This window comes from Callorhinchus milii, unplaced genomic scaffold (genome assembly GCF_018977255.1).
Source record: "Callorhinchus milii isolate IMCB2004 unplaced genomic scaffold, IMCB_Cmil_1.0 Scaffold9, whole genome shotgun sequence".
NCBI lineage: Eukaryota > Metazoa > Chordata > Chondrichthyes > Chimaeriformes > Callorhinchidae > Callorhinchus > Callorhinchus milii.
In genome coordinates, this window is record NW_024704750.1 from 8,274,620 (window position 1) to 8,298,298 (window position 23,679).

Consider the following 23,679-nt stretch of genomic DNA (forward strand, 5'->3'; position numbering starts at 1 on the left):
GGTCTGACTCTCAAAGGGACAAAACCACGGACCCACCAGTCGGAGGACGGCTGCGCAGACATTTAATGTAATTTATCCGTGACATGAGGCAGAGAGGGGAAGTGTCTGTGTGTGTGTGTGTCTGTGTCTGTGTCAGTGGGTGGGATGTAAACCGTCATTTCCGCCGCTCGGTTAGTCGTGTCCGGGGTTAGTGTGAAGGGATCGGCCGTTTCTCTCCCTTCAAACCGACGACCGCAGCAGCAACAGCCGCCGCCGCCGCCTCCCCCCTCGGTGGTAAACCGTCAAATCTCCGTCTCTGCCTCGACACCCGTCGCGGCGTCCGATGTTGTCCGATTGTCTCCTCGCCAAGTAATAAGGTGGTGGTGGGGGGGAGAGAGAGAGAGAGAGAGGGCGTCCAACCACCAGAACTGCCGGACATTGCTGGGTAAGGCTTTTAAGCGGAGAACGTCACCCGCGCAAAGAGCATCAGCTCATCCTTTTTTTAAAAAAAATTAAATTAAATGGTGTAGATGCTGATTAAATGGCCTCTCTCTCTCTCCCTCACTCCTCCCTCCCCCCACCCCCTCCCTCCCTCGCCCCCCACCCCCTCCCTCCCTCCCTCGCCCCCCACCCCTCCCTCCCTCGCTCGCCCCTCACCTCCTCCCTCGCCCCCCACCCCTCCCTCCCTCCCTCGCCCCACCCCCTCCCTCCCTCGCCCCTCACCCCTCCCTCCCTCCCTCGCCCCCCACCCTCCCCTCCCTCCCTCGCCCCTCACCCCCTCCCTCCCTCCCTCGCCCCCCACCCCCTCCCTCGCCCCTCACCCCCTCCCTCCCTCCTCGCCCCCCACCCCCTCCCTCGCCCCTCACCCCCTCTTCCTCAACAACCGGGAAGTCATTTTCCAAGGGATTCACGGGCTTTAAATACAAGTATGTGAATAAGGCCGCAGTCAGTAATATTTTGTACGCTTCGCATTCCCCCCGTGAGGACTTGGCCGTCAGATTTTGGGGCGTGAGGGGGAGAGTGGATCGGTTGTTCTCTGGGCACGACTTGGCCAAGGATTCAACTCGCCTGGGTTTCTCTGCACCCTTTCGAGGAGACCACCTGCACGGTCTCCATGTGATTTTCTATGAACGGTTATGTTTTAAAAAGTGTGAGGTCAGGTAGTCCCCCCCCACACACACACACACACTCCACCATCACCGGTTGCACTCTAGATGTGAGAATCTAACATTGTGACACATCAACACAGATTGGAGGTCAATGTCCCTGACACCACCCTTTAAAGAGCCTTAATACTATACTATCTGGAAGCAACGTATAGGGTATATTTAGTCCAAGCCACGACAGCATCTTATTAAGAACATGTCCTTAATATCTCCATTGTTAACCCATTGTTATTCTTTGTATTATTATAACAATTCACACCAGAGAGAGTACTACTGTGTTACTCCCAGACTGACTAGGACTATTTGCATGCTGTATGTGTAATTCTGTTATATGATTCACTTGATTCAGTTGCATTAATAATTCAAGGTGAAATTTCTGATTCTTGTTTTCCCCCTTGTAGATGTTCCTCTGATGAAGTACTCTGCGGTTCTTTAGATCGTAGCAACATGAAATAACCATTGAAATTCAGCTAAATAGGAATAGATTTTTTGTTTGAATGTGCTGTGGAACATACACCAGCCCTAAATAGTTTGAATTCAGATTTCTAACTTTATTTCAAGTTTTAATTAAAATGTCAGAGGAAAAAGGAGCAACATCTCAAAATGTAGACGTAAGGCCTAAAATCAACCGAGGCAGAAGTACTGATCATAAGGATGGTTATGCTTGGAGTGGTAAGCGGTCACGTTCAACTAAAACGGAGGCTTCTTCAGATAGTGAGGAGAGACAAGCACCTGGAAAACAGTCAATCCCTTCACGAAGAAGGGAAAGAAGATTGAGCTCCTCTTCCAGACAAGATGTTGATGATTGTGTATGCAAGCTACCTAGTCGATCACTGAAACAGAAGATCCAAGATGCAATAGTTCAGTGTTTCCCAGTTAAAGTGCATAACCATAAACATTCTGCAGCTCTCACTTCAAAAAGGAAAATTCACATTAGTGAACTGATGTTGGATAGATGCCCTTTTCCAGTTGATTCTGAGCTCGCTCAGAAATGGCACTTGATTAAATGGCACGCTGTTCCAGGGACTCAAAGGTGTGGGATTTGGGGAGCATCAGCAGTAGGATTTGCTGATGATGAGGATGATAGGCTACGGGAAAGACGTAGAATGAGCATTGAACAAGGTGTTGATCCTCCTCCGAATGCACAAATTCACACATTCGAAGTAATATCCCAGACCAATACACTGCACGGCCCAAAGTTACCACTTGGGATAAATGAATTGACCTCTGAGAGAGGGTTTCATTTTCAAAGCAATGAAATTGACTCTGATGACGAAGTGTTGACTCTTTGCACACAGTCTCGAAAGCAGAACAGAGCAAAAATGGGTTCTGATGAGGGAATCAATCAACCAATTGCACTTCATAAAGACCATACCCAGATTGACTACATTCACTGCCTAGTTCCAGATCTATTTTGGATCAGTAAGAATCCAAGCTATTGGGGTGTTATGGATAGATATGGTGCTGAGGCTTTGTTGGAAGGTAAACCAGAAGGAACATATCTGCTTAGAGACTCGGCCCAAGAGGACTATCTATTTTCTGTCAGTTTCAGACGTTATAGCCGCTCTCTCCATGCCAGAATTGAACAATGGAATTACAATTTCAGCTTTGATGCTCATGATCCCTGTGTCTTTCATGCACCTAGTGTAACTGGTCTCTTGGAACATTACAAGGACCCAAACTCCTGTATGTTTTTTGAGCCACTGTTGTCACTTCCACTGAACAGGACCTTTCCCTTTTCACTTCAGCACCTCTGTAGAGCTGTAATTTGCAGCTATACTACCTATGATGGCATTCATAGTCTTTCCGTGCCACCAGCAATGAAAACGTACTTGAAGGAATACCACTACAAACAAAAAGTCCGAGTGCTCAGGTTCGATGAACTGTAGCGGTAACGTGGATCAGCAGAAAACTGATGGCCTACGATAAATTCTAATTTATAAAACACCATGAGCATTACTAATCCATAAAGAAATTAGTCAGTGTTTGTCTTAAATAGGAGTTTACTGGCACAGTATTTTGATAAGATACTTTTTATGGACTTTAACATTATTCTCTATTGTATTCAAACATTCCCATTTTATTTCCTCTTGTTTTACACCAGTGCATTTAAACTACTGTACTTTGTCAGATGAAATATTTATTTGACTTTTCCTCATGACACTCAGCTCTTATGGTTTTACCTGCGAAGGACTTTGTCATTTCATCCATCTGAAAACCAATGTATTGAGTTAGATCTCAAGACTAAACAAGTTCATTTCTGAAGTCATTTCAAAACATCAAAGAATTGAATGTATAACCACAATTTTATTTGCACTGTTTTTATACTTTTACAAATGTATTAATCCATATTTTTTAGAGCTCGACAAGTGTAACAAAATACAATACGAATGTAACCTGAGTTATTGCACTGTAACTTTCCAATTCATTTTACATGAGTAAAAACTAACAAAATGCTGTTGTTTGAAGTCTGTTTTATACAATAATTCAGTTTAGAAATGTATTCTTAACTTTCTAATAGCAAATTTAGTTTAACTGACATCTCAAATGAGACAACCAAAGGTTTGATTGGAAATCAAGTCAGAGGATGAAAAAAAGAGCGTACATTTGAACAGCAGGAAATGGGCAGTGGGTCAAAAGACTGTCCAAATAAAATTTGAAACACATGTGGAAGGATGCTGCTGAACAGAAAGGAAATTGAAATTGAAGTCTAAATTAGAATATGGAACGTAAGACAGTAAGCAGCTGGAAAGTAGAGAGAATCTTACAGTTAAAGTAAGAGGGTCTCATTTTTACTTTGGTCAGCAGCGGGGCTGACACATGCAAAAACTCATCACCATGGTTAAGAATATTCAAACCAGACAGAATTGACATGGAAATTACCCTGTCTGGAATGTTTACCCTGGAGACACTCACCATGCTTACCTTATTCCATAATATGACAAATGTAATAACTCATTTTCAAGAAGGTAATTAATAATTTAATAACTTTATTCTACACTCACTTTGCTTAAAGGGTTGTTTGAAATCACATGGGATCCCATACTTTCTTTTGTCTCTGCAGAATGAAATAAACTAGATCAATGCTTTCAAATTTAACATTGGAGTTAAATGTGTGGAAATATCTAACTGGTTTGCTTAATAAGCAAGAATGACAATGAGGGAATGACATCATGCTGACTCATGCAAACCCACCTTCGAACATAGATTGTGACAGCAGAATTCCCCAAAGTCACATTTACATACTTCTGATTTTCTTATTAAAAAATCAAGTTAGAAATTACCACACTCTGGACCCCTTTGAAATTTTAGGAAGGTTTCATTGGTAAATACAGCATAGTAGAGTTCAATTGAAAATATAATCTAGCACCTAGATTGAAAACACGACCAATTGACCAAAGGAATATACCGTGGAAGCTTAACAAACAGCTGACTCCCAAGGACTTAAATCAAGTTCTTGTTCAGAAAATTCTGTCTTTGGAGACAATCTACACTTAACCGCATACTGCCCTTGTAAACAAAAGTGCATTACCGGGTGTACTGAATGGATGGTTGTGCTGAAGTAATGCTATCATCGCTAATTAAAAAAAAGTAACTAACTTAAGTTTGAAGAATTCCATCATTATTGCCCCCACCACCAATGGAATTGTACAAATGCTTTTGGTGTAACTTGCCTAAAATGGACAGATACACATTTCTATTTTCGACAATTTACAACATACAAAAAAAAAGCCCCAACCGCAGCATTTTTAGCATTCGTCCAAAGCAAATGTTGAAGAACTAGGATACTTCTTGGAGAGAAAATCAACATTGTAGTAAATGTATGTCGAGTGAGACAATCTGACTTGATCAGGTTTGCTGTTGGCAGACTGTCTGGTTCCTCTTATTAAAAATATGGAGAATTACTTTAGTAATTAAGGCAAGAGCTCAGTTATGAAAATGGCTTTGTATGAAATTGAAAGAGAAAGCCTTTGGATAGGCTTAGAGAGTTGGATTATACCAACATTGTTTCCTATATTCTGAAATAATATCCTGAGGATAAAATAATGTAGATAAAATATAATGGTCAAGAAATATAGAAAGCAATTAATAAAAAATGTAAATTTCAGTTTCTTAACCAATCTCAGTACATTTGAAATAATCATCCAATCTCAGAAAGAAACTGAGGCTTTCATCATAAAATACGTTTACATAAGCAGTTAATGTTCTTCAGTGATAGCTGTCGTTATGCACTGTGTGGGTGAAGGACCTTTACCAAATGCTGAGAACTTCCCAGTATTGACTAATGAACAGTATGTCTCAGTACTAAGTGCATGAGACATCCATTGTGAACATCAGTGTTCCAGGGAAGTTCCCATATTAATGAATTTCATCTCTATCGATTTCCAGCATGATTCAATTACTCAGAAACAAAGATGATTTTTAAGTTATTAAATAATGCAGCTGTGCTAGTGCACCTGAACTGTGAAACATAATGAAATAAGAACACTTAAGAATGATACTAAATCGTTATGGAATGAATTTTGTGGGAGATTAATTTTCTACAGGCTTTTAGAGCTGAAATGCTTGATCTTAAAGTCCTGTTTGTGGAGTCCTGTATCTCAGTGGTTAGAGCACTCGCTTTGCAAGTGAGAGACCTGAATTCAATTCCAGGCAGGGCGAAACCTTGGGCAAGTTTCCCTACTCCACACGTCTAATAATAATCCCTCCAAAAAAAAACAATAACATAAATTGGTCATTTTCAATCCACGACTGTTTGTGGGACACTGCTGTGCGCAATTGGCTGCCGCGTTCGTCCACAAATATATAGTCAATTCACTTTACAGTATATTCTGTGAAGCGCTTTGGGACGTCTAGAAGACGTGAAAAGAGCTATATCAAATGCAAGGATTATTATTATTATTATATCAAATGCAAGGATTATTATTATATCCCATTAGAAATATCCTACCATATGTTCTACAGTAGCCCCAGTTCTTAACATTCTACAAGCAGTAGCATTATTAGGCACTGGATCAAGATCAGAAGAAAGGTGCACAGTTTAGAATTAACTACAATACACATTTGTGAAATGGACTGTCCAGAGAGGGATAGAATAAGATTGGGACACCAAATTCTATTGGAAATTGGATAGATTCTTGGTAACCGATGTGGATTGTTGAGATAGATTGGCTTCCCACTGCAGAACATATCCGAGGTTATTTCCATTGGGATATAGAGTATCACAGAGCAATTACGCTGACAGATACAGCCATTTCACCCACCCAGCTTTAAAAGTCTGCAGAAACTTATCCTCAGATTGGCTTCTTGGAAAAGGAAGTAGATTGTAGTACTGTAGATTGGTTTCTTGATAACAGAAGTAGCTTGTGTACTGTCCCGCACCAGGCTTCACGACCACATCACTCCCACCCTCGCTCACCTCCACTGACTCCCCATCCCCCAGAGGATCGAATTCAAGATCCTCATCCTCACCTACAAGGCCATTCATGGCCTTGCTCCCTCCTACCTCTCCGACCTACTTTCCCCCTACGTACCTGCCCGTACATTGCGTTCCTCTGGCTCCGGTCTGCTCCACATCCCCCGCTCCAACCGCCCTACCATCGGTGGCCGGACCTTCAGCCTCTTAGCCCCTAGGCTCTGGAACTCCATCCCCCAGTGCCTTCGCCGCTTCCTCCCTTTCCTCCTTCAAGGCCGGTCTCAAGACCTTTCTCTTCAACCGTACTTTCAGCTCCCCTCTCGACTCTCTACCCCCTCCTCGCTTCCTCCCTTCCCTCCCCTCACACCCTGACCATTTCCCCCCTGCTCGGGTCCCGACCCAACTGTCCAGCACCTTGGGATGTCCTCCCGATGTGAAAGGCCCTCTCTAAATGCAATCTTGTTGTTGTTGTAGATTGTAGTGCTGTAAAATGTACAGTAGTTTGAGGAGTAAGAGAGAGAGTTGCATATATGATTTAAAAAAATCTTTGGGACTGGTCAGATGGACGTGATGGTCTTTTCCTGTTTATATTTCTAGATCTGCTCACAAGTATAAAAAGGATTATATTAGTTTAACTAACTTACTGCATATGTGCTCCAATGGAGCATCTACCATTTGCTCTAATTGATTGTTTGTATTGACTGAGAGGCTAATGCTGAAAATCTAGTTAAGACTGAAATGTGTATTTGCTACCTCGTGGGCAATGTAAGTTTTCTCCAGACACCTACAATGAGAGTTCCTATTTGGGACTTGTTTCTACACTACATATAAGTTGAAAGATTTACTTTATCAAGTGAAGGGAGCAGAGTAAACCCCTAGTTCCTTTGCTTTTCAAAATAAAACAATCAATGTAGGGAGAACCACCATAGGCCTGATTGGAGGAAGAAGAAGAAAAAAAATCAGAGAGCCTCTGATCTCAATCTAGTGACCACTACTGGAATATGAACATGTATGGATGCCAGGTGAACCCTGCTGCTGAAATAGTCTGCCAACATTCACTCTCAAGCCTCACACACAAGAAATGATGAATGGTAGAGGCGCAGTGTCTGGAGAAGAATATGGCAGCATGATCCGTCATGTGCAGGAAAGGAGGAAATAAAACTGGAGAAAAATAAAAGGAATATGGAAAACACACTGTGTTTACTAATATGGCTGTGTGAACATTTGCTCTTAGATGTTGCTGAAATTATTATTCCTCAGAAATCAAAAATAAGGGTTTCCTTAATACAATTTTATTTACTGTATTCATGAAAGTATTGAAAGCAATGGAAAATTGCTGCAATAAGTACAGTCCATCAATTGTAACAAAGAATGATACCTATTTGATATGAATGACTTGATTATAGTGTACTACAATGAACCAGCATAAATCATACTGCACAAAAAAAAATTCTAACATTAATTCACATGTGCAAACTTTCTACACCACTATCAATGAGCGAATGTTACTTGAGTAAATATATATTAGATTTCAGTCTGAAAGTAAACTTAAAATCATTGATGTTGTAACTTGGTCTGAAGTGTACTATATAAATGCAAGTTATTGCTTGTTGTATAACGGTATGATCACCAATTAGCTCTTCCACATTATGATGTTACTGGTTCCTTCATTGCACATGCACACTGAAAGCAGGCAAGATCCATCAGCCCACATCATCCTTCAAATTATGATATTAAGCTTCAAAATGAGTCATTGATCCTCTTGTGTTGTCGTCACACTTCACTAAAAAAAAGTGTCAACGTGCGACGATTGCTTTTGAAGCACAACAATGCTATTTGAAATATTATGACTGCTGATCGAGCCAGATTTTTTGGAAAGTAATTGTTGGGGTCCACACTCAAATCACATTTATAACACAGGTTTTCTTACACAATTGACAATGAAGAAGCAGCAGAGATCACTCAGCAACGAGGGTTGCTGGGAACATACATTCAATGGAACATATCTCGTTTGACAAGCAAATTTACAGTAAAACCTGTTGAGAACACTAAAAGTTGAATCAGCAGCAAAAAGAGAACTCTCTGCCTTTCAGTTCGATGTTCAATTTGATACATTTGTTAGTTACAAAATAACTAAAATAATTTATAAAAATGTTAGCATGCCAGAGAGCCTTAACCTAGTCCCATTTTCTCTTTACATCCCATTATACAGCAGGACTGCTTGGTTAGTTTCATAGATCTGCTGTCAGCAGGAAAGAAAAACATACTCAAACTGGTAGCTAGCAAGCTAAATCGACTTTGTGAGATATCAGAGAAGGTAATCAGAGAAGGTAATCGACAAACCACATCACATCTCACAGAATTTTATGCCACAGACGCACAAAAAGCATAGTGTTTTTTTCTATTTAGCTCAATAACACAGCTAAATAAATCAATTCACTTTACAGTATATTCAGTGAAGCGCTTTGAGACGTCTAGAAACATGAAAACCCTCTATCAAATTTAGGGATTAATATTATAATAAATTCTTATAATACATCAAATGCTGTTTTTTTCAAGGAAGATTGTGAAGTGGATTTTCAAAATACAGTGGAGTGGATTCTGGCAAACTTTGGTGATAATACTTTCTACTTACAAGCAGTAGTACAAACATTTCCAGAATCTTTGCATGGTGATCCATTTCTGTAAAGAAATGATAGGTAAATTATTGGAAGCAAATGATGAAAAATTATACCAATCTCTAAATATTCTCTAAATCGCTGCACCAGTAGTAGCTCGAATAAAACATAGTAATTAAACAAAATGACATGGACGAGATTATCATCACAATGTAGAATTAGCAACAATTTATATAACGTTTTTTACATCGGGAGTACATTTCTAAGTGCTTTACACAACTGAAAGGGGAAAATAGATGAAAATTTCAGAAATGATTGCCTGGAATCATTGGAACGGGAACAGTTGGGCTGGAGAATATTTATCACATTTCTAGAAGTGCTGAATACAATGCCAGTAATAGGGACTGTAGGGAGGTGTCAAGATAAACAACGTGCCACATATTTCCTGTTAACTAAGAATGGAACGTTCTAGCCTCTTCATGTTAAAATACCCTGCCGGCCTTCATTGTTCAGATTCAGACCAAGAATTGCTAGTACCCCTTCTACAAGAAGCCTGGGCAGTGAATTTGAGCAACTGAAGCATCACGACAAAGCCTAATCCTGTCTTTATCTGACATCCGCACAGGCAAATGTTCTAGCAAGGATCAATTGATAACAGACCTAGGCAGCCCCCTCCATAGCTCTTGGGTTGTAGGGTCATAGCTGGTGGTGGTGGGGGGTTGAAGTTTAAACCTGCTCTGTATGGCTCATATTAGTTATGGTCTTTACTCAGTGAGCTTCAGATCTGAATCTAATTATACTGCTTAGCAATATTTCAGAGGACAATCCTCATTCAACATTACAACTACATAGCATTGTGCAAAATACTGAAATCCAGAAGCAAATTATAAGTGTAACTATTGTATTTTGCTGCATACAAAGGATAATCTGTCGTCAGTACTGAGAAATTCGATGTTGCTACTGCAGTACTTACGCAATGCTCTGTTTTTGGAGGAATACAAGGCCACGCAAGGAATGACATTGTAAGTTGCAAGACTGCTCAGTATCAGTGGCTGCAGATTGCAAAGTATGATGTAGACAATGATAATTGCATATTTAGCCACAAGATGATATCCTGTTTCTGCAATTCCAATGGCTGCTTTCAGTAACAAGTTAAATGCATACAAGGATAATAAAGCAGACATGTTCAGCAGAATCCTGATGTAGAACAAGGGATCATTTGGATGTACCTGGAAAAGGAAGTGTAATTTACTAATACAGCTCAAGCTTAAGTTTCAGGCCTCAAGGGCCACTTTAGGATTATTATACAACATATATTCATGGAAATACAGTATTTTTTCCAGAGTACATTGTAATTCAGTAAACTGATTTAAATGAAGTATAGTAAATTTGGATGTTTCTAAACTACACCATCAGTGAGAATATTCAAAGCCAAATATTTTATTAGATATGAAATAAGCAAATATAAAGCATTACAAATCAGTAAATTAAATTAAACATGAAAGGTTACTAACAATACATGTTTTGCCACTGTTGCAATTTATTCCAGCACCAGATTCAGGTATTCGAGGATCCAGTGGAATTTAGTTGATCATTAAGATTAGAGTGTCAATTTCAGATTAGATTAAAATTTCTGTTAGCTCCCAAAGGTCATAATACACAATGCAAACTTAATTTTGCTGAAGCTAACAAAAAGTAACTCTGTTGATAATAAATGAACCTTTTGCGAATAGAATGAATTGCCTGAATTCTTGTACCTGAAAAAAAACAGATTGGATTCAAAGTTACCTGTCCATTATTATATTCGCCATCGGCCCATAGAATGGTACAGATAAACTGGAGTAAAGGCTGCAGGGTCAATGCCTGCAAGATGCCAATTCGAAGGATTGTGTAAGTTTTTCTGTGGAACAAATATCCCAAATAACTTTAATTATCAGAATTACATTTCTGGATTTACTTTCTAAAGTATTACACACAACCCACATTTAAAACAGAGTCCTCTTTTATATGTTGCAAATTTACTAATCTTTATTTAGTTCATTGATCAATAGCTGATAGAATGAAATGTCAGACATTGTGTAATATAATACTCCTTGCTTTTGATAAAGTACGTTTCATGACAGGATGATGCCTCAAATCGCTTGACTAGATTTACTATAAAGAGATATGACTGTGAACTTGTATACTGCAAATAATTTCAAACATTACAATGTTGACAGACAGCCATGAAGTTGAAAAAACAATTTTATCAGGGGGAGTTTTGGCCAGGATAGAAGAAACTCTCTTCTCTTTGTGAAAGTGCCACAGGATGTTTAACATCCACTTGAATGTTAACCCGAATAAGTTGTTGTGGAGTCGTGTAGCTCAGTGGTTAGAGCACTTGCCTTGCAAGCGAGAGACTTGGGTTCGATTCCCGGGAGGGCAAAACCATGGCACATTTCCTTACTCCACACACCTGATAATAATCCCTCAAGATCACTTCAATCCCCGACTGTTTGTGGGACACTGCTGTGCACAATTGGCTGCCGTGCTCAATTCACTTTACAGTATATTCTGTGAAGCGCTCTGAGACGTCTAGAAGACGTGAAAAGCACAAAATCAAATGCAAGGAATATCATTAATAATACTAATAAGCAGAAGGGGCCCTGGATTAAGTCTTTGCTTTGTAAACTACAGAACAATTTATCAAAGTTACTTCATATAAAATTTTAACCCTGAACACTAGCAAATAGTGTTTTCTTCAATAGTGCATTATTGTACTTATCTATATTGCTTCACTTCAAATGATCTCAATGTTTTATTACTCAGAGTGAAATGTGATCCGGATAAACTACTAATTATAGTAAATGTATGCAATAAGTTCACAATTTTTAATCATATATTTTATACGAATTTATACTTTTACAATATTATACTTGAATTCCCACATTTAATAAGCTAGTACATATTGCTTCAAGAAAGACATTTAAGATACCAAGTCTTAAAAATCAGACATTTGAAGCATTTTCATACAATTTATTGCCCACACACAAGGAATGGTTTTAGGTAAGGATGATGGAACTGGTTTTATTCCCCTCTGCACTGTTTTGCTGGTGACATCCACAATTTATCAGCATCCAAGAGTCCCACACAACAGATGAACAAGGACATCCACAATGAAGGATTAATAGTTCACTGGACGTCAACTGAGCAAATATAAAGCTATAAAGATAAAACACTATAGGATATATTATACATATATATTACATTGTTAAAATAAATATATGGCAATACTGTACCTGCTTATTTTCACCTTTGGAAGGCAGGCACAACAGCAGCAGCAAGGCCCCAAATTTAATGGCGTATCCACATATTGCAGTTTATCAATAGCTTCTGTGACTCCTCCAAGGTAAGCAATAGTGAGGTGGAAGAAACTAAATAATGATAGACTAGCATATCTATGTAGAGAAAGTCAGATTAAACATCAAAAATAGATCCCTTATCAAAGCAGTTATGCAAAGCATCTTTAATATACAGTACAGTACGTGGAGTCCTCTAGCTCAGCGGTTAGAGCACTTGCCTCGCAAGCGAGAGACCTGGGTTCAATTCCTGGCAGGGCAAAATGTTGGGCAAGTTTCCTTACTCCACACACCTCTGTTTACCTAGCAGTAAGTAGGAACCTGGTTGTTAGTCGATTGGCGGATCGCTTATCCAGGGATAATAATCTCTTCAAAAACAAATAATAATAATAATAATTTGGTTATTCAATTCATGATTGTTTGTGGGTCACTGCTGTGTGCAATTGGCTGTAGCATTTCGTTCACTATATATACAGTCAATTCACTTTCCAGTATATTTTGTGAAGCGCTTTGTGGTGTCTCGAAGATGTGATAAGATGCTATATAAATCCAAAGATTATTATTATATTACTTACACTGCACTCACAAAGTCCACCAGGGCTCCTGCTCTTGGAACAAACATCCCCAACTGATAAGCAACGGTAGTTACCTAAGAAAGGAAGAACATAATGTTTTTGCTGAAATTGTTTTATCACTTTTGTATATAGGAGAAGGTTCACAGCACAACAAACGTAAGCAGTGTCCTGCTGTGATGAAAATCACCACGATGCAAACTGAACATCTTGTAAACAATGTCAGTAAAGTGCGAGTGGGAGAAAGGAGTAGGAAGGGGTAGGGGAAGAAAATCCCTGTACTGAAACTAGTACTAGTCTACAACCAAACAAGTTCCACATATATATGCCACTTACACATGGAAATTTCCCAGCATCGAATAGAATGTGCACTCCCTCCCTGTAGGGATGTATGTTTCTTTACCTAATTCTGGAGAGCATTAGATACATTTTGGCAAGAGCCAAGGTTTGGGGATCCCAGTGTGTGTGTTGGGGAACTGTTGGAGTTCTCAAACCCACAACTTAGTACCTCCAAGGAAAGCACAAATTCAAGTGAACATTCAGTAATCATAGTTTGCAATTGAGAGCGCAGCCTGGTAAGCTTCCTGCTGCTTGTCTATCTCGGACCATCCTATCCATTAGGGTTTTGGCTCAACAAATGAGTTGACTGAGAATTTACACCATGAAACGAGATCTGCGATGTATTTTGGTGCTTAAATTACTATACTTACAGGAAATAAGCCCAGCACTGCCATAGTTTTCTCCTTGATTAACGTATTCATGACATTGTTGTGTACGTATATCCATAGCTCTATGAAGATGCAATAATTGGCAATTGCTATACCATTGAGCATAACCATGACAACAATTCCAGTAGTTGTGAGGTCTAGAGTAAGAAAGGAAATAAAAAGATAGCAAATTGCTCTCAGTATTACTTAAATTTCCATGAAAAAGTGGAAAATTAAATTGGCATTAACAGTACATCGATCTCTAATTTCCGTGCCAACCCCCGCCTATAGTTAGAGAATACAAGGTAATAATTTGTGATAGGATTTTATTCTACCAGTATAAGACCATAAGACGTAGAAGCAGGAGTAGGATATTCAGCCACTTGAGCCTGCCCCGCCATTTAATAAGTTCATGGCTGATCTTTCCCCATATCCCTTAATCCCTCTATCCTTAAGAAATCTAACAACCTCAGTCTTGAATATGTTCAAGGACTGAGCATCCACAGCCTTCTGGGATATTCTTTATATACAGTATCTTCTTTGCATGCATGTATGGATGAATTGCATATCATTTATTTCAGGAATTATATCAAGTTTCCATGCTACTGATGCTATCCCTCTTCCCAGCTGACCTTTCTCCCTCAGAGTTTAAGCGGTGAATTACAGCACCAGCAATCTTAGGAACACTTTAGAATCTGTTCTCGTGAAATGAGTTTCCAAGCAGTTTATAAACTAATGCAGCCCAGATGACCCAAAGCTCATCCAATGCACCTGCCTTTTGCAAACAGCACCCACAACTCAGATGTCTCATACACTCACGCTGGGCTTGGGTCATACCAGCAGTGGTATGAGTCATTCCAAGCCAACCTGCAATATAAAAGTCCCTTTGTTTGGGTTGCTTGTAGCTCTTGCTGGCTTGCTGACCCCTTTATCTTTATTTTCTGCCATCCCCGGCTGGTCGTGACAGTGTCTTCAACTGTGAGCTCCCATCACATCACGCACAGCTGTGGAACGTTGGTGGAATATTAATGCTTTTTCACTGCTATAATTCCACGTATCTGACTTCCAGATATGACTTAGAGATGTCCTCCTGACGTGAAAGGCGCTATACAAATGTAATTTGTTGTTGCTGTGTTTGTAGAATACCCCTCAGTTTATCTCGAAGATAAGACTTTGCAGAAACTTTCAGGGCTTCTTTTCCCCGTCAGTTTCACTAAATCTCAAACATAAGCTGCTCAGTTGACACTTCACCCTCCAGTTGGTAAGTCTATGCTACATATTTTGTGCTGAATTCAGTGCACTTTTCCCACTCAATTCCAATCTTTCAATTCAAACTGTAAATATAAAATTATGCTACGCCTGAGCTCACGGTCCATGTAGCTAATCCAAATTGTTCAAATTATTGCATTGTCAAATATAATTTGTCTCTCAGATGAGACTTTAAACACGAGGTCCCTTTGGCCTGTTTTTAGGTGGGTGTTAAAAGATTCCCGATACTATTCCAAAACAGAAAGTATTTCCCCGTTTGGTCATGCAGAGGCCTGCTTTACAATCATGGGATAGGAAAGAACAAAATGAACAAGTAAGCAGTTTTTCCAAGATTTACGGTTACACTACCTTCTCAAACCCACAACGTGGTCCCTCCAAGGAAAGCACATAATATTGCATTGAACAAATCCAAGTGAACATTCAGTAGTTTCGTAATGTGACTTTACCTTTAAGCAGCTCTTGAGAAGACGGCAAACTTTCACTGCAGTTCTGCATTGTTACTGTAGTAAGCGAAGCTTCGGATGAAATGGTTCAGGAATGTGAAGGACTAAATAATCCACTCCAGTTGAGTTCTGCCGTGGCTTCTTCTTGTTAAAAATGTGGTTGCTGTTCGATACTTTGTTGTAGCCAAGTAAAGATAAATATTTGCGTAACAATGCAGCATTTTATTCCCCCAGCTACTCACCCCCGCAATGTACACAGTACAAGCAACAAAATATATTCTCCAGGCAAGACCAGTCACACTGATTTCAGAGTCAAACTGAAAGGGAAGTAGGCAAGAAAAGTGAACTTTGCAATGTAACTCTTTGTGTGCTGTATGCCCTTTTTAATTCGTATTGTAATAGTTAAATAATCTGTTTCTTGACAATGTTTTTTCAGTACCCTGAAAAAACCACGAGTGAAGTGAAGTATTAGCAAAAAAAAGTTTTGCCACCTCACACTTTGAGCCAGTGACACCCTTTTTAGTCCAAAAATGGCGTCAGAATCTGCAACAGGTTAAGGTTTTATTAGCTATGGGATTATTATTTCCATCTAATACAAGCAGCTTATCGAGCTAATATAATGATGTGGACAGAAGGTGGAATTTGGAACAATTGTAAAGTGGGAAAAGGATCTTACCAGAAATGGGTGTGAATGCAAATGCAATAGTCTGCTAACTGGCTCTCATGATATGGCTAGGGCTTGGCTTTAAGATAAAAACATTGCAGAAAATTAACTTTTCACTTTTCTTGGCAACAGTAAATGACCCTCTCCTGCATTGTGCCCATGATAATGGAATTTTTGAACATTAACAACATCAATCTACATTGCAGCCTGACCAGCAACATTAGTTTTGTGGACCAGCAGTCGTCTTCTCTAGGGGCCTAGCAACACGCTTAGCTTGTAAATCTCCCAAGAGATTTGTATAACCTGACATTGCTGGTGCCTGGAATCTAAAAGAACGAATCCAGGTTTGGGTGGTAATGCAGGAAGAAATACACGCGTGTGTATATATAGTTTCCTCTTGCATATCGCTGTTACCTCAGCCCTTCTCTAGCAAAAAAAACATCTCGAGAGAGAGGTTTGGCCCATTTGATCTTATCCTTCCAGAATACGAACATGACAGTTCTTCCATCACATCATTTTTAAAAACACTTTGTCCAGCTTCCTGGTCTTAACCACCCTACCTGGTAATCCACTCCAGTCACTGATTAACCTCTGAATAAATAGACCTTTCTTTTGCATTACTCTGTGTCTTCTTAATTATCATGCAATTGCTCACTCATTTGTCACGCTGCTTTGAGTACTGAGACTCCTAATTACTTTATCATGCAACAGTGCTACACTACTAATTTTACAGAATTAGTACTAACCGCCAAAGTCAAGGCTACCATCACCAGACCACAATCCTTCCAGCCCACCAACTGCATTTCACATCTGACGTCTATCTTCCCTTTATAATATCCAGCTGGGTTTTTTTTAATGTCCGTAGATGGAAACTTCGACTGTTCTTTGCTCTAAACCAGACATTCACAAAGCCACAAGTTCCATAGCCTAACTGGTCTCCTCTTCCCCTTAAGTCAGAAGACTGAAAACAGATGTTATTGGCTGAATCAGATTCCATGAGGAAGTACATTAGATAATCAGAATGCAGCAGCCACAAACATACCAGTTCATTTTGCTTTCCAGATGGGGCCTCAATATGCTAAGTATTTGAGGATCAACCAGAGTAGATGCAGCATTGTCCTGAACAGGAATTTTCATATCCAGGGCTAGAGTTTAACAGTGAGAGCTCCTATCAATAAAAAGAGCGAGACTGCATAACCCAAAGTTCCTTACCCTTTCGCTGTGTGTGTTAATTCAGATTCCACATTTTCTTGGGGTCATTGATTCTTCCAATCTCACTCTCCAGTGAACACTCTTGACAATCTACTGTTCAGACAATGCTTTTTTTAAAAAAAAACTACAGCTATTGTTGCAATAGGAACTGATTAACCTGATATATGTGCAGGAATGTTTCAGAGATCCCAGTGTACTGCAGCTGACATCTATCGTGCACTCGATACACTCTTCAGACAATGTGTTTACATTTTTAAAATAAAAACAAGCAAAAAGTTCACAAAACAAAATCATATGTTCTGGGAGATGATCGATGCAGAACAACAGTCTTTGAATGAGAAACAGAGGCTATTCAATACTGTCTTGTAACCTCAGTAATCCCAGACAAAGGGCCTCTTATAGCAATGGAGAAAAATTAACCTTCATAAAAGCAGTCCAACATAGAAACAATTCTGTTTAGTTTCAAAATATTTGTTTAATTTTGTAAGTTTTTTTAAAAAAGCATTAAAAGGTAATAACTGCATTGCTTGAATATGCAGATGATTACCACAAGATGGAGCTCAGAACACATGTTCAATACAAACATTTGCTTTTCGTCTGTTATTGTAGCTCAGTTTATTCAACAATTAAACTAAAATCATTCTCACTATTGCGAGGAGTCTCCACTGATCCATAAAACACCTATATAAAGCTATCAGCTTCTTACCTTAAATCTATGCCCTAAATTCTATTCTTTTCATCCAAATGTTCTGTGTGATCAAATCAGCGTTTCACTTTGCTTTGTGCTCATTGTGGTAACCAACAATGATTGAAAAAGCCTTGGATGAGAGACATAGAAATCAAATGTCCTGCAGTCTATAAGCTTTCACATTCTGAAGTATTACATTTTAGATGCTGGAGGTTAAGTAACAACAACAACATGCATTTATAATCGGGCATCTCGGAACACCTGACAGTAGCAGAGCCTGACACTGAGCAGTAAAACCTATTCTGGAAATGTAAAGCAGCATCTGTCTTTGTATGGTGCATGGAAGAGCTACAAATGATCAATGTGAGAGCAAAAAAACAATGAGGTGTTAACAAGGCATGGGGATCGATAAAGGTTTTGAAAGGAAAACGGCAGTGCAAGTGTTAGGGAAAAAAACTCCTCGTAATGTAGGTCTTCTGCACGTACATCACAAGCACTCGACAGAATTCTATTCTGACCCAGGAGAGCCTCACAGCACAGATCACACACGTCTGTGCAACATACTTGGGGCTCCATGCAGCAGATGTGCTTTATAACTTGAGATGCTTTGCCAGGCAATTGCCCCACATGCAGTGGGTTTTTCTGATTTGAAGCTTTCAATCCCACAAATTTTACTTGCTTGGACATTATTGTTTTCAGCTCAGTGAAGCTGAAAAATCATTGACCACCTCCCCTTCTCCCCCACCCCATCCACTTGTCTAATCTCCTAATCCAAGTTCGACTTGAAAGATCGAAAGTGTGCTTTTAACAAATTTCCGCTGAATCTAATAGCATGTTTGCAGCTGCTAGTTTGCTTTTCTTCCAGCTCCAACTGGCACAATATGACAAACGGCCTCCTTCTGTGCTGTGCTCATTATAATTCCATGACAAATGTCACTTTAATTAAGAAGATGAATGGCCACATTTGAATTTCAGCCCATTTCTTGCACGTCACAAATCTGGAGGAGAAAGGAACACTTTCTTTTCTTTGTACTAAATGGGGAAAGTGTCACTTGGTATCTAATTGCAAGTCGCTTCATTCCCGAGAGCAGGTATTGTGTAAGTGTGCAGCACATCCTTCTAGTTTACTCAGCTCATTTTGGTTGCTCAGTATTCCCACATGCTCGTGCTAGTGGCAATGCTGTGGGAAAGCATCGCCACTAAACAGGAACCCAAGCAACAGCTAAGCATTATAAAGCTATTTGTGACTTCTCATGACATCTGAAGATTATACACACACTTGGCTCTTCATTCCTCAGCAACAAACAACGTACTATGCATTAGACAGCAAATAGAAATACAAAAGATTGATATATTGTCTCCCAATTTGAATGCTTAAATTGCCTTTCTGTGTTGCCAACTGTGTGATAAAAGAGCAATGATCTGTAAATCTCAAATCCCTAGGGCGAAAAAGTGGAGCAGATTGTGGTCTCGGATCAGACAGACGAAAGCTAGAAGTTGTACCTCACACTTTGTGCAACATCAAGGGCAATTTGAAAAGTGCACAGTAGCTTCTGGTTCTGTACCTGAAGGAGCTTGATGTCAGTGCTCTTGGATTCTACCCTGCTTGAGGGGACGCTATATAAATGCAAGTTGTTTTGGTTGCTGCCAGGAGCAGAGAGAGAGCCTGACACAGCATATTCTATGGCACATATACGGCACGGTGAAACCTTGGGTAAGTTTTCTTACTCCACACACCTGATAATAATCCCTCAAAAAAAAATTGGTCACTTCAATCCATGACTGTTTGTGCGACACTGCTGTGCGCGATTGGCTGCCGCATTTCGCCCAGTCAATTAATTTTACAGTCCATTCTGTGAAGCGCTTTGAGATGTCTAGAAGATGTGAAAATCACTATATCAAATGCAAGGATTATTATATTCAGTGAGCTAGATTGACCAGCGTGATAATTGAATCCCAGATTAAGTCATTTATAATTTTTTTGGTCAAAGAGTATCTAAACCAAACTGAGTTCCACGTAACCCAGCTACACATGGGATAATTTATAATGAATTTACACAGCTGGAAGAAGTCATCAGGACTCGGATTCAGATGAAAATAGTACATCTGAGTAGAAAGCGAGACCTAGATATGTCTGTGGGAAGGTGCTGCCAGAAGATACATTAATGTGCAAATATTTGAAATCTGTCAACAAGTCCCACCAGAAATCTGAGGCAGTCGGCTCATCTAGCATGTCTTTTGTTATGAGCAGAAGTTTTTTTGATGTTCCCAGTCTAAAGTTGACAGCAATTCATATGCGAGATCTTATAAAAGGAACCATTCAATTCAGGATCAATAACTGATCTGTCCTCTTGGTTAAATTCACTAGGTGCCACTGTGTAATCAAAACAGAGTTGGTTGATTCTGATCAGATGATTTCTTCACAGATTAAAATCCATAAAGTTCTCACCCACATTCTAAATAATTAAACTCATTGCAAAGCTCAGCTTGAATTATCCTATTGGATCAACAGTTTTACAATATTGCAAAGTAAGGCCGGAAGGTGATCTTAAAAATTCTTTCACTGATACTCTGCAATATTTCTAAGACAGCTGTTTGCGCCAAATTATCTGAATGCCAGTTATATCAAAGTATTTCAAATCTTACATTGCTTCAATTAAAGACATGGTTATGGCCAACTTTACTGTTATGCACCATAGAATTGGTTCCATCTTATTGCAATATTTCATTTAGTCATTGCACAGACTGAACATGCAACAAAATCTTATCGAGTGGCATTGACCTTATCACTATGGAAGCTTCACAATATCTGCCCCATTCCTAACCTAGGCTTATTGCATAGCTCACTTAGGTTCGGTGTGAAAATTTGAAAGTGGTGTCCATAAAGGTCTTATTTCCAATTTAAAAATGTTTTGAGACTAAACAAATAGCTCAAAGAAGTATAGATTCAAGGATATGATTTGTTTATGAAAACATCAACTCCAAAAGAAATTCAAAATTGCTTTCACTCATGTTGACAAGATATATTGAACATATTATTACAGACCAGTTGGGCCAATGGTCTGTTTCCAAGCCAAATCATTCTATAAATAAAATTTTCATATTTTTGACAATATATCACCAATATAAAACCTGGATCACTTAATCGTCCATCACGATCCATTCCTATTTACTCCAGTCTTGAACGATTTCCAGAATTCTGCGTTAAGTGGCTTTTCCTCCTCATTTATGGACTTTAGCAAGATTTGAATGGAATGGGGCTAACTGACTTAACGTGATACAAAGCATCTGAAAGCCAGCACTGCAGACCGACCCTGTCTTCTCCGGCTGAAGATTTTAACTGCATCACTTGGAAACAACAACAACAACTTGGATTTATATAGCGCCCTCCATGCCGGACGGCGTCTCAGAGACATTGTGCTTGAAACCATATATGTACCCACGAGCATTGACCATGGAAGCCTTTTTTAATTAAAAAAACTTAAATATCATAAACAGTGACACTCATTACATTCAAGGCGGGGTGCTTTCTTAAAAAAAAGTCTGAAAATATTTAACATATTTATAAAATAAATCCTTTATTATGCTGTGTAATGAGTGAACTTGCTGAATTTTTTTGTGCGGTGGTGAGTTACAATGTGGCCTGTTTTCAATATACATAACAGGTGTACGTTAGTAGAAAAACATGGAATGCGACATTGTGCTTGACTACAGATATCACAACAAAAGTAAACGGTACATTTTGATTTTTTGGGGGGAACATTTTGAGAAAAATACCTATTTCTATAATAAAATATGTTTTGAAGTTGCCTGAAGAAAAAAATATTTCTTCTGTAAACTGCACTTGCCATCCCAAGCAGACATTCCACAATTTCTTTAGTTTAAAGCCAATAGAGGTGAGCAGACACTGGCTGCATCCAGAAGATGCAGGATTTTTTAAAGGTCACTTTCGCCATACAGTGCTGTGGAGAAAGACATGTAGTCCAGGGCGCCAGGCACTCTGTCCGGCCCGCTGTACGGTGCCATTCTCGCGATGCAATATTCAGCCTGGTCTGGAGGTAACTCACGACGAAGTTCATCAGCGGTGATGTAACTCTACAAAGTTTTTTTTGGGTGGGGGAAATGGAAAAAAAAGAATTAATAATTACAGAATTAATATCAATTTCAACTAAACCACCTTATTGGCGATGCCACTGTTTACCCAGAAGAAACTTCCGCTTCTGCTCATGTATACACAATAGGAAATGGGGAATTCTTCCCTCCCCACAATGTTTTCTCTTGAAAACGTTGATTATATACAGTGAAGCCTTGTTTTAACGTGGTGGTCGGGATCTATAAAATTGTCTACCGGCTGCTTCTTAAACTGAAAGAAAGGTCAACGTCTGGATCATCAGGTCACTGTTACCTCCTGCTTTTCGCACATGATGAAGCAAACTGGAAATGATGTCAAGTGGTAACCCAAAGACATGGAAGTCAATATTTTAGCATGAATATTGGCCATATGTAGGAAACACATTACAACCAACTTTGCATAACAAACAAGTGTGTTTTAATAGGCAGTGATCCTAAACTGCAACCTTGGCTGGGTTTTCTTTTAAGACTTAGTTTTGACAATGTCAGTACAATTGAAGAACTCACCTTATCACCGGCTAGCACTTTAAAGGAGGCCATGACCTGGTCAGCAGTGTCTGTATCTGCCGTTTCCCGGGACATGAAGTCGAAGAACGCCTGGAATGTCACCACACCCACGTGGTTGGGGTCGACAATGTTCATGATGCGATTAAATTCCTCTTCACTCTGAAATCAATCAGAACAATTGCGCTGAAGTTTGTACAGACTTTTAAAGGAGTGGCCCTCTCAAAGACCTCAGTCGGTGTACTAACTGTAACTAAGTGTGTGCCTTCAGAATTCCTAGTCTTAGATTTCCATTGACCCGGTTAAAAAAGTGATAGGTGGTGAATTGGCAATCGACCAATTCAAAACGCTTGCTTGATCCAATTCTAAAATTACTCTGTACCAATTTTCCATTCACTACAGTTTATGTAATTCCCAATTCAAGTAAACTCAAATAAAAGTCCAGATCAAATCTAAAACTACCCCAATTAGACAGTTAATGCTCAGCGCAATGAATGAATCTGACTTTTCCAATATATAGTAGACAATTGTTAGAATGGGAACCTTAACTCATGGCTGCATTTGTATGAATTCAGACTGGCAGTTGTTCCCTCACAGAAAAAGACCCTAGAAGAGAATACTTGCTGGATAATTGTAGTGTTGAGATAAAATCCCATTACCTGGACATTTTATGTAAAAAATCATGAAACGCTTCTTCTCAACTCTTTACATTGTGCAAAAAGACCAGGTGTAAACTCATGGCATGGGGCAGTCTCTGGCTTCCTTGCAAAAGCCAACTTAAACAAGGAACTCTTGGATGGTTACAGCTGGACTTCATGATTTGACTGAGACTAAAGTCACCTGAATAAAGAGGTGATACAATGTTCTTCCCAAAAGCTGATTCAGTGGTAACTGGAAACTCCACAATTAATTGATTAACTCTTTTGGATATATCTTTACTAAGTTATCTTTCCTCCAGTGTTCTCTCTTTCT

General features: G+C 39.4%; 3 protein-coding genes across 7 annotated transcripts in view; 1 reads left to right on the forward strand and 2 right to left on the reverse strand.

Annotated features, from left to right (window-relative positions):
- The first annotated feature begins 4 nt into the window (after positions 1 to 4).
- Positions 5 to 3,599, forward strand: LOC103175235 (suppressor of cytokine signaling 4). The gene is made up of 2 exons (XM_007888125.2): positions 5 to 424; positions 1,547 to 3,599. The coding sequence occupies exon 2, from the start codon at positions 1,718 to 1,720 to the stop codon at positions 3,032 to 3,034; it is 1,317 nt and encodes a 438-aa protein (XP_007886316.1). The 5' UTR covers positions 5 to 424; positions 1,547 to 1,717; the 3' UTR covers positions 3,035 to 3,599.
- Positions 3,273 to 17,124, reverse strand: LOC103175237 (organic solute transporter subunit alpha). Of its 3 annotated transcripts, none has more exons than XM_007888127.2 (9): positions 16,919 to 17,124; positions 15,512 to 15,681; positions 13,800 to 13,954; positions 13,093 to 13,166; positions 12,458 to 12,616; positions 10,968 to 11,079; positions 10,153 to 10,408; positions 9,197 to 9,243; positions 3,273 to 3,356 (listed from the first exon to the last, which is right to left on the reverse strand). In XM_007888127.2, exons 2-9 carry the CDS (start codon positions 15,558 to 15,560, stop codon positions 3,273 to 3,275), a joined length of 936 nt encoding a protein of 311 aa, XP_007886318.1. In that variant the 5' UTR covers positions 15,561 to 15,681; positions 16,919 to 17,124. The 3 variants fall into 3 exon arrangements, with proteins under 3 accessions (XP_007886318.1, XP_007886317.1, XP_007886319.1); XM_007888126.2 differs by having other exon boundaries at positions 15,512 to 15,825; XM_007888128.2 differs by lacking the exon at positions 16,919 to 17,124 and adding an exon at positions 16,185 to 16,382.
- A 4,507-nt stretch (positions 17,125 to 21,631) lies between these two features.
- The window catches only part of LOC103175234 (actinin, alpha 1), a 66,038-nt gene continuing 63,990 nt past the window's right edge, over positions 21,632 to 23,679 (reverse strand). For all 3 annotated transcript variants that reach the window (XM_007888124.2, XM_007888123.2, XM_007888122.2), the window contains 2 exons: positions 22,711 to 22,869; positions 21,632 to 22,167 (listed from right to left, as the gene is read on the reverse strand). In XM_007888124.2, coding sequence (XP_007886315.1) covers positions 22,009 to 22,167; positions 22,711 to 22,869 — 318 coding nt within the window. In that variant the 3' untranslated portion in view covers positions 21,632 to 22,008. The remainder of the gene's footprint in view (positions 22,168 to 22,710; positions 22,870 to 23,679) is intronic.

What these genes read in the sequence shown, in the direction of transcription:
- LOC103175237 (XM_007888127.2), bottom strand. Translation starts at nt 15,560, where the DNA reads ATGCAGAACTGCAGTGAAAGTTTGCCGTCTTCTCAAGAGCTGCTTAAA. An exon ending in CAGTGCTGGGCTTATTTCCT is followed by an intron (nt 13,167 to 13,799) that starts GTAAGTATAGTA and finishes TTCCTTTCTTAG; the next exon opens with GTAACTACCGTTGCTTATCA. An exon ending in CCAAAGGTGAAAATAAGCAG is followed by an intron (nt 11,080 to 12,457) that starts GTACAGTATTGC and finishes TTTGTTCCACAG; the next exon opens with AAAAACTTACACAATCCTTC.
- LOC103175235 (XM_007888125.2), top strand. Translation starts at nt 1,718, where the DNA reads ATGTCAGAGGAAAAAGGAGCAACATCTCAAAATGTAGACGTAAGGCCT.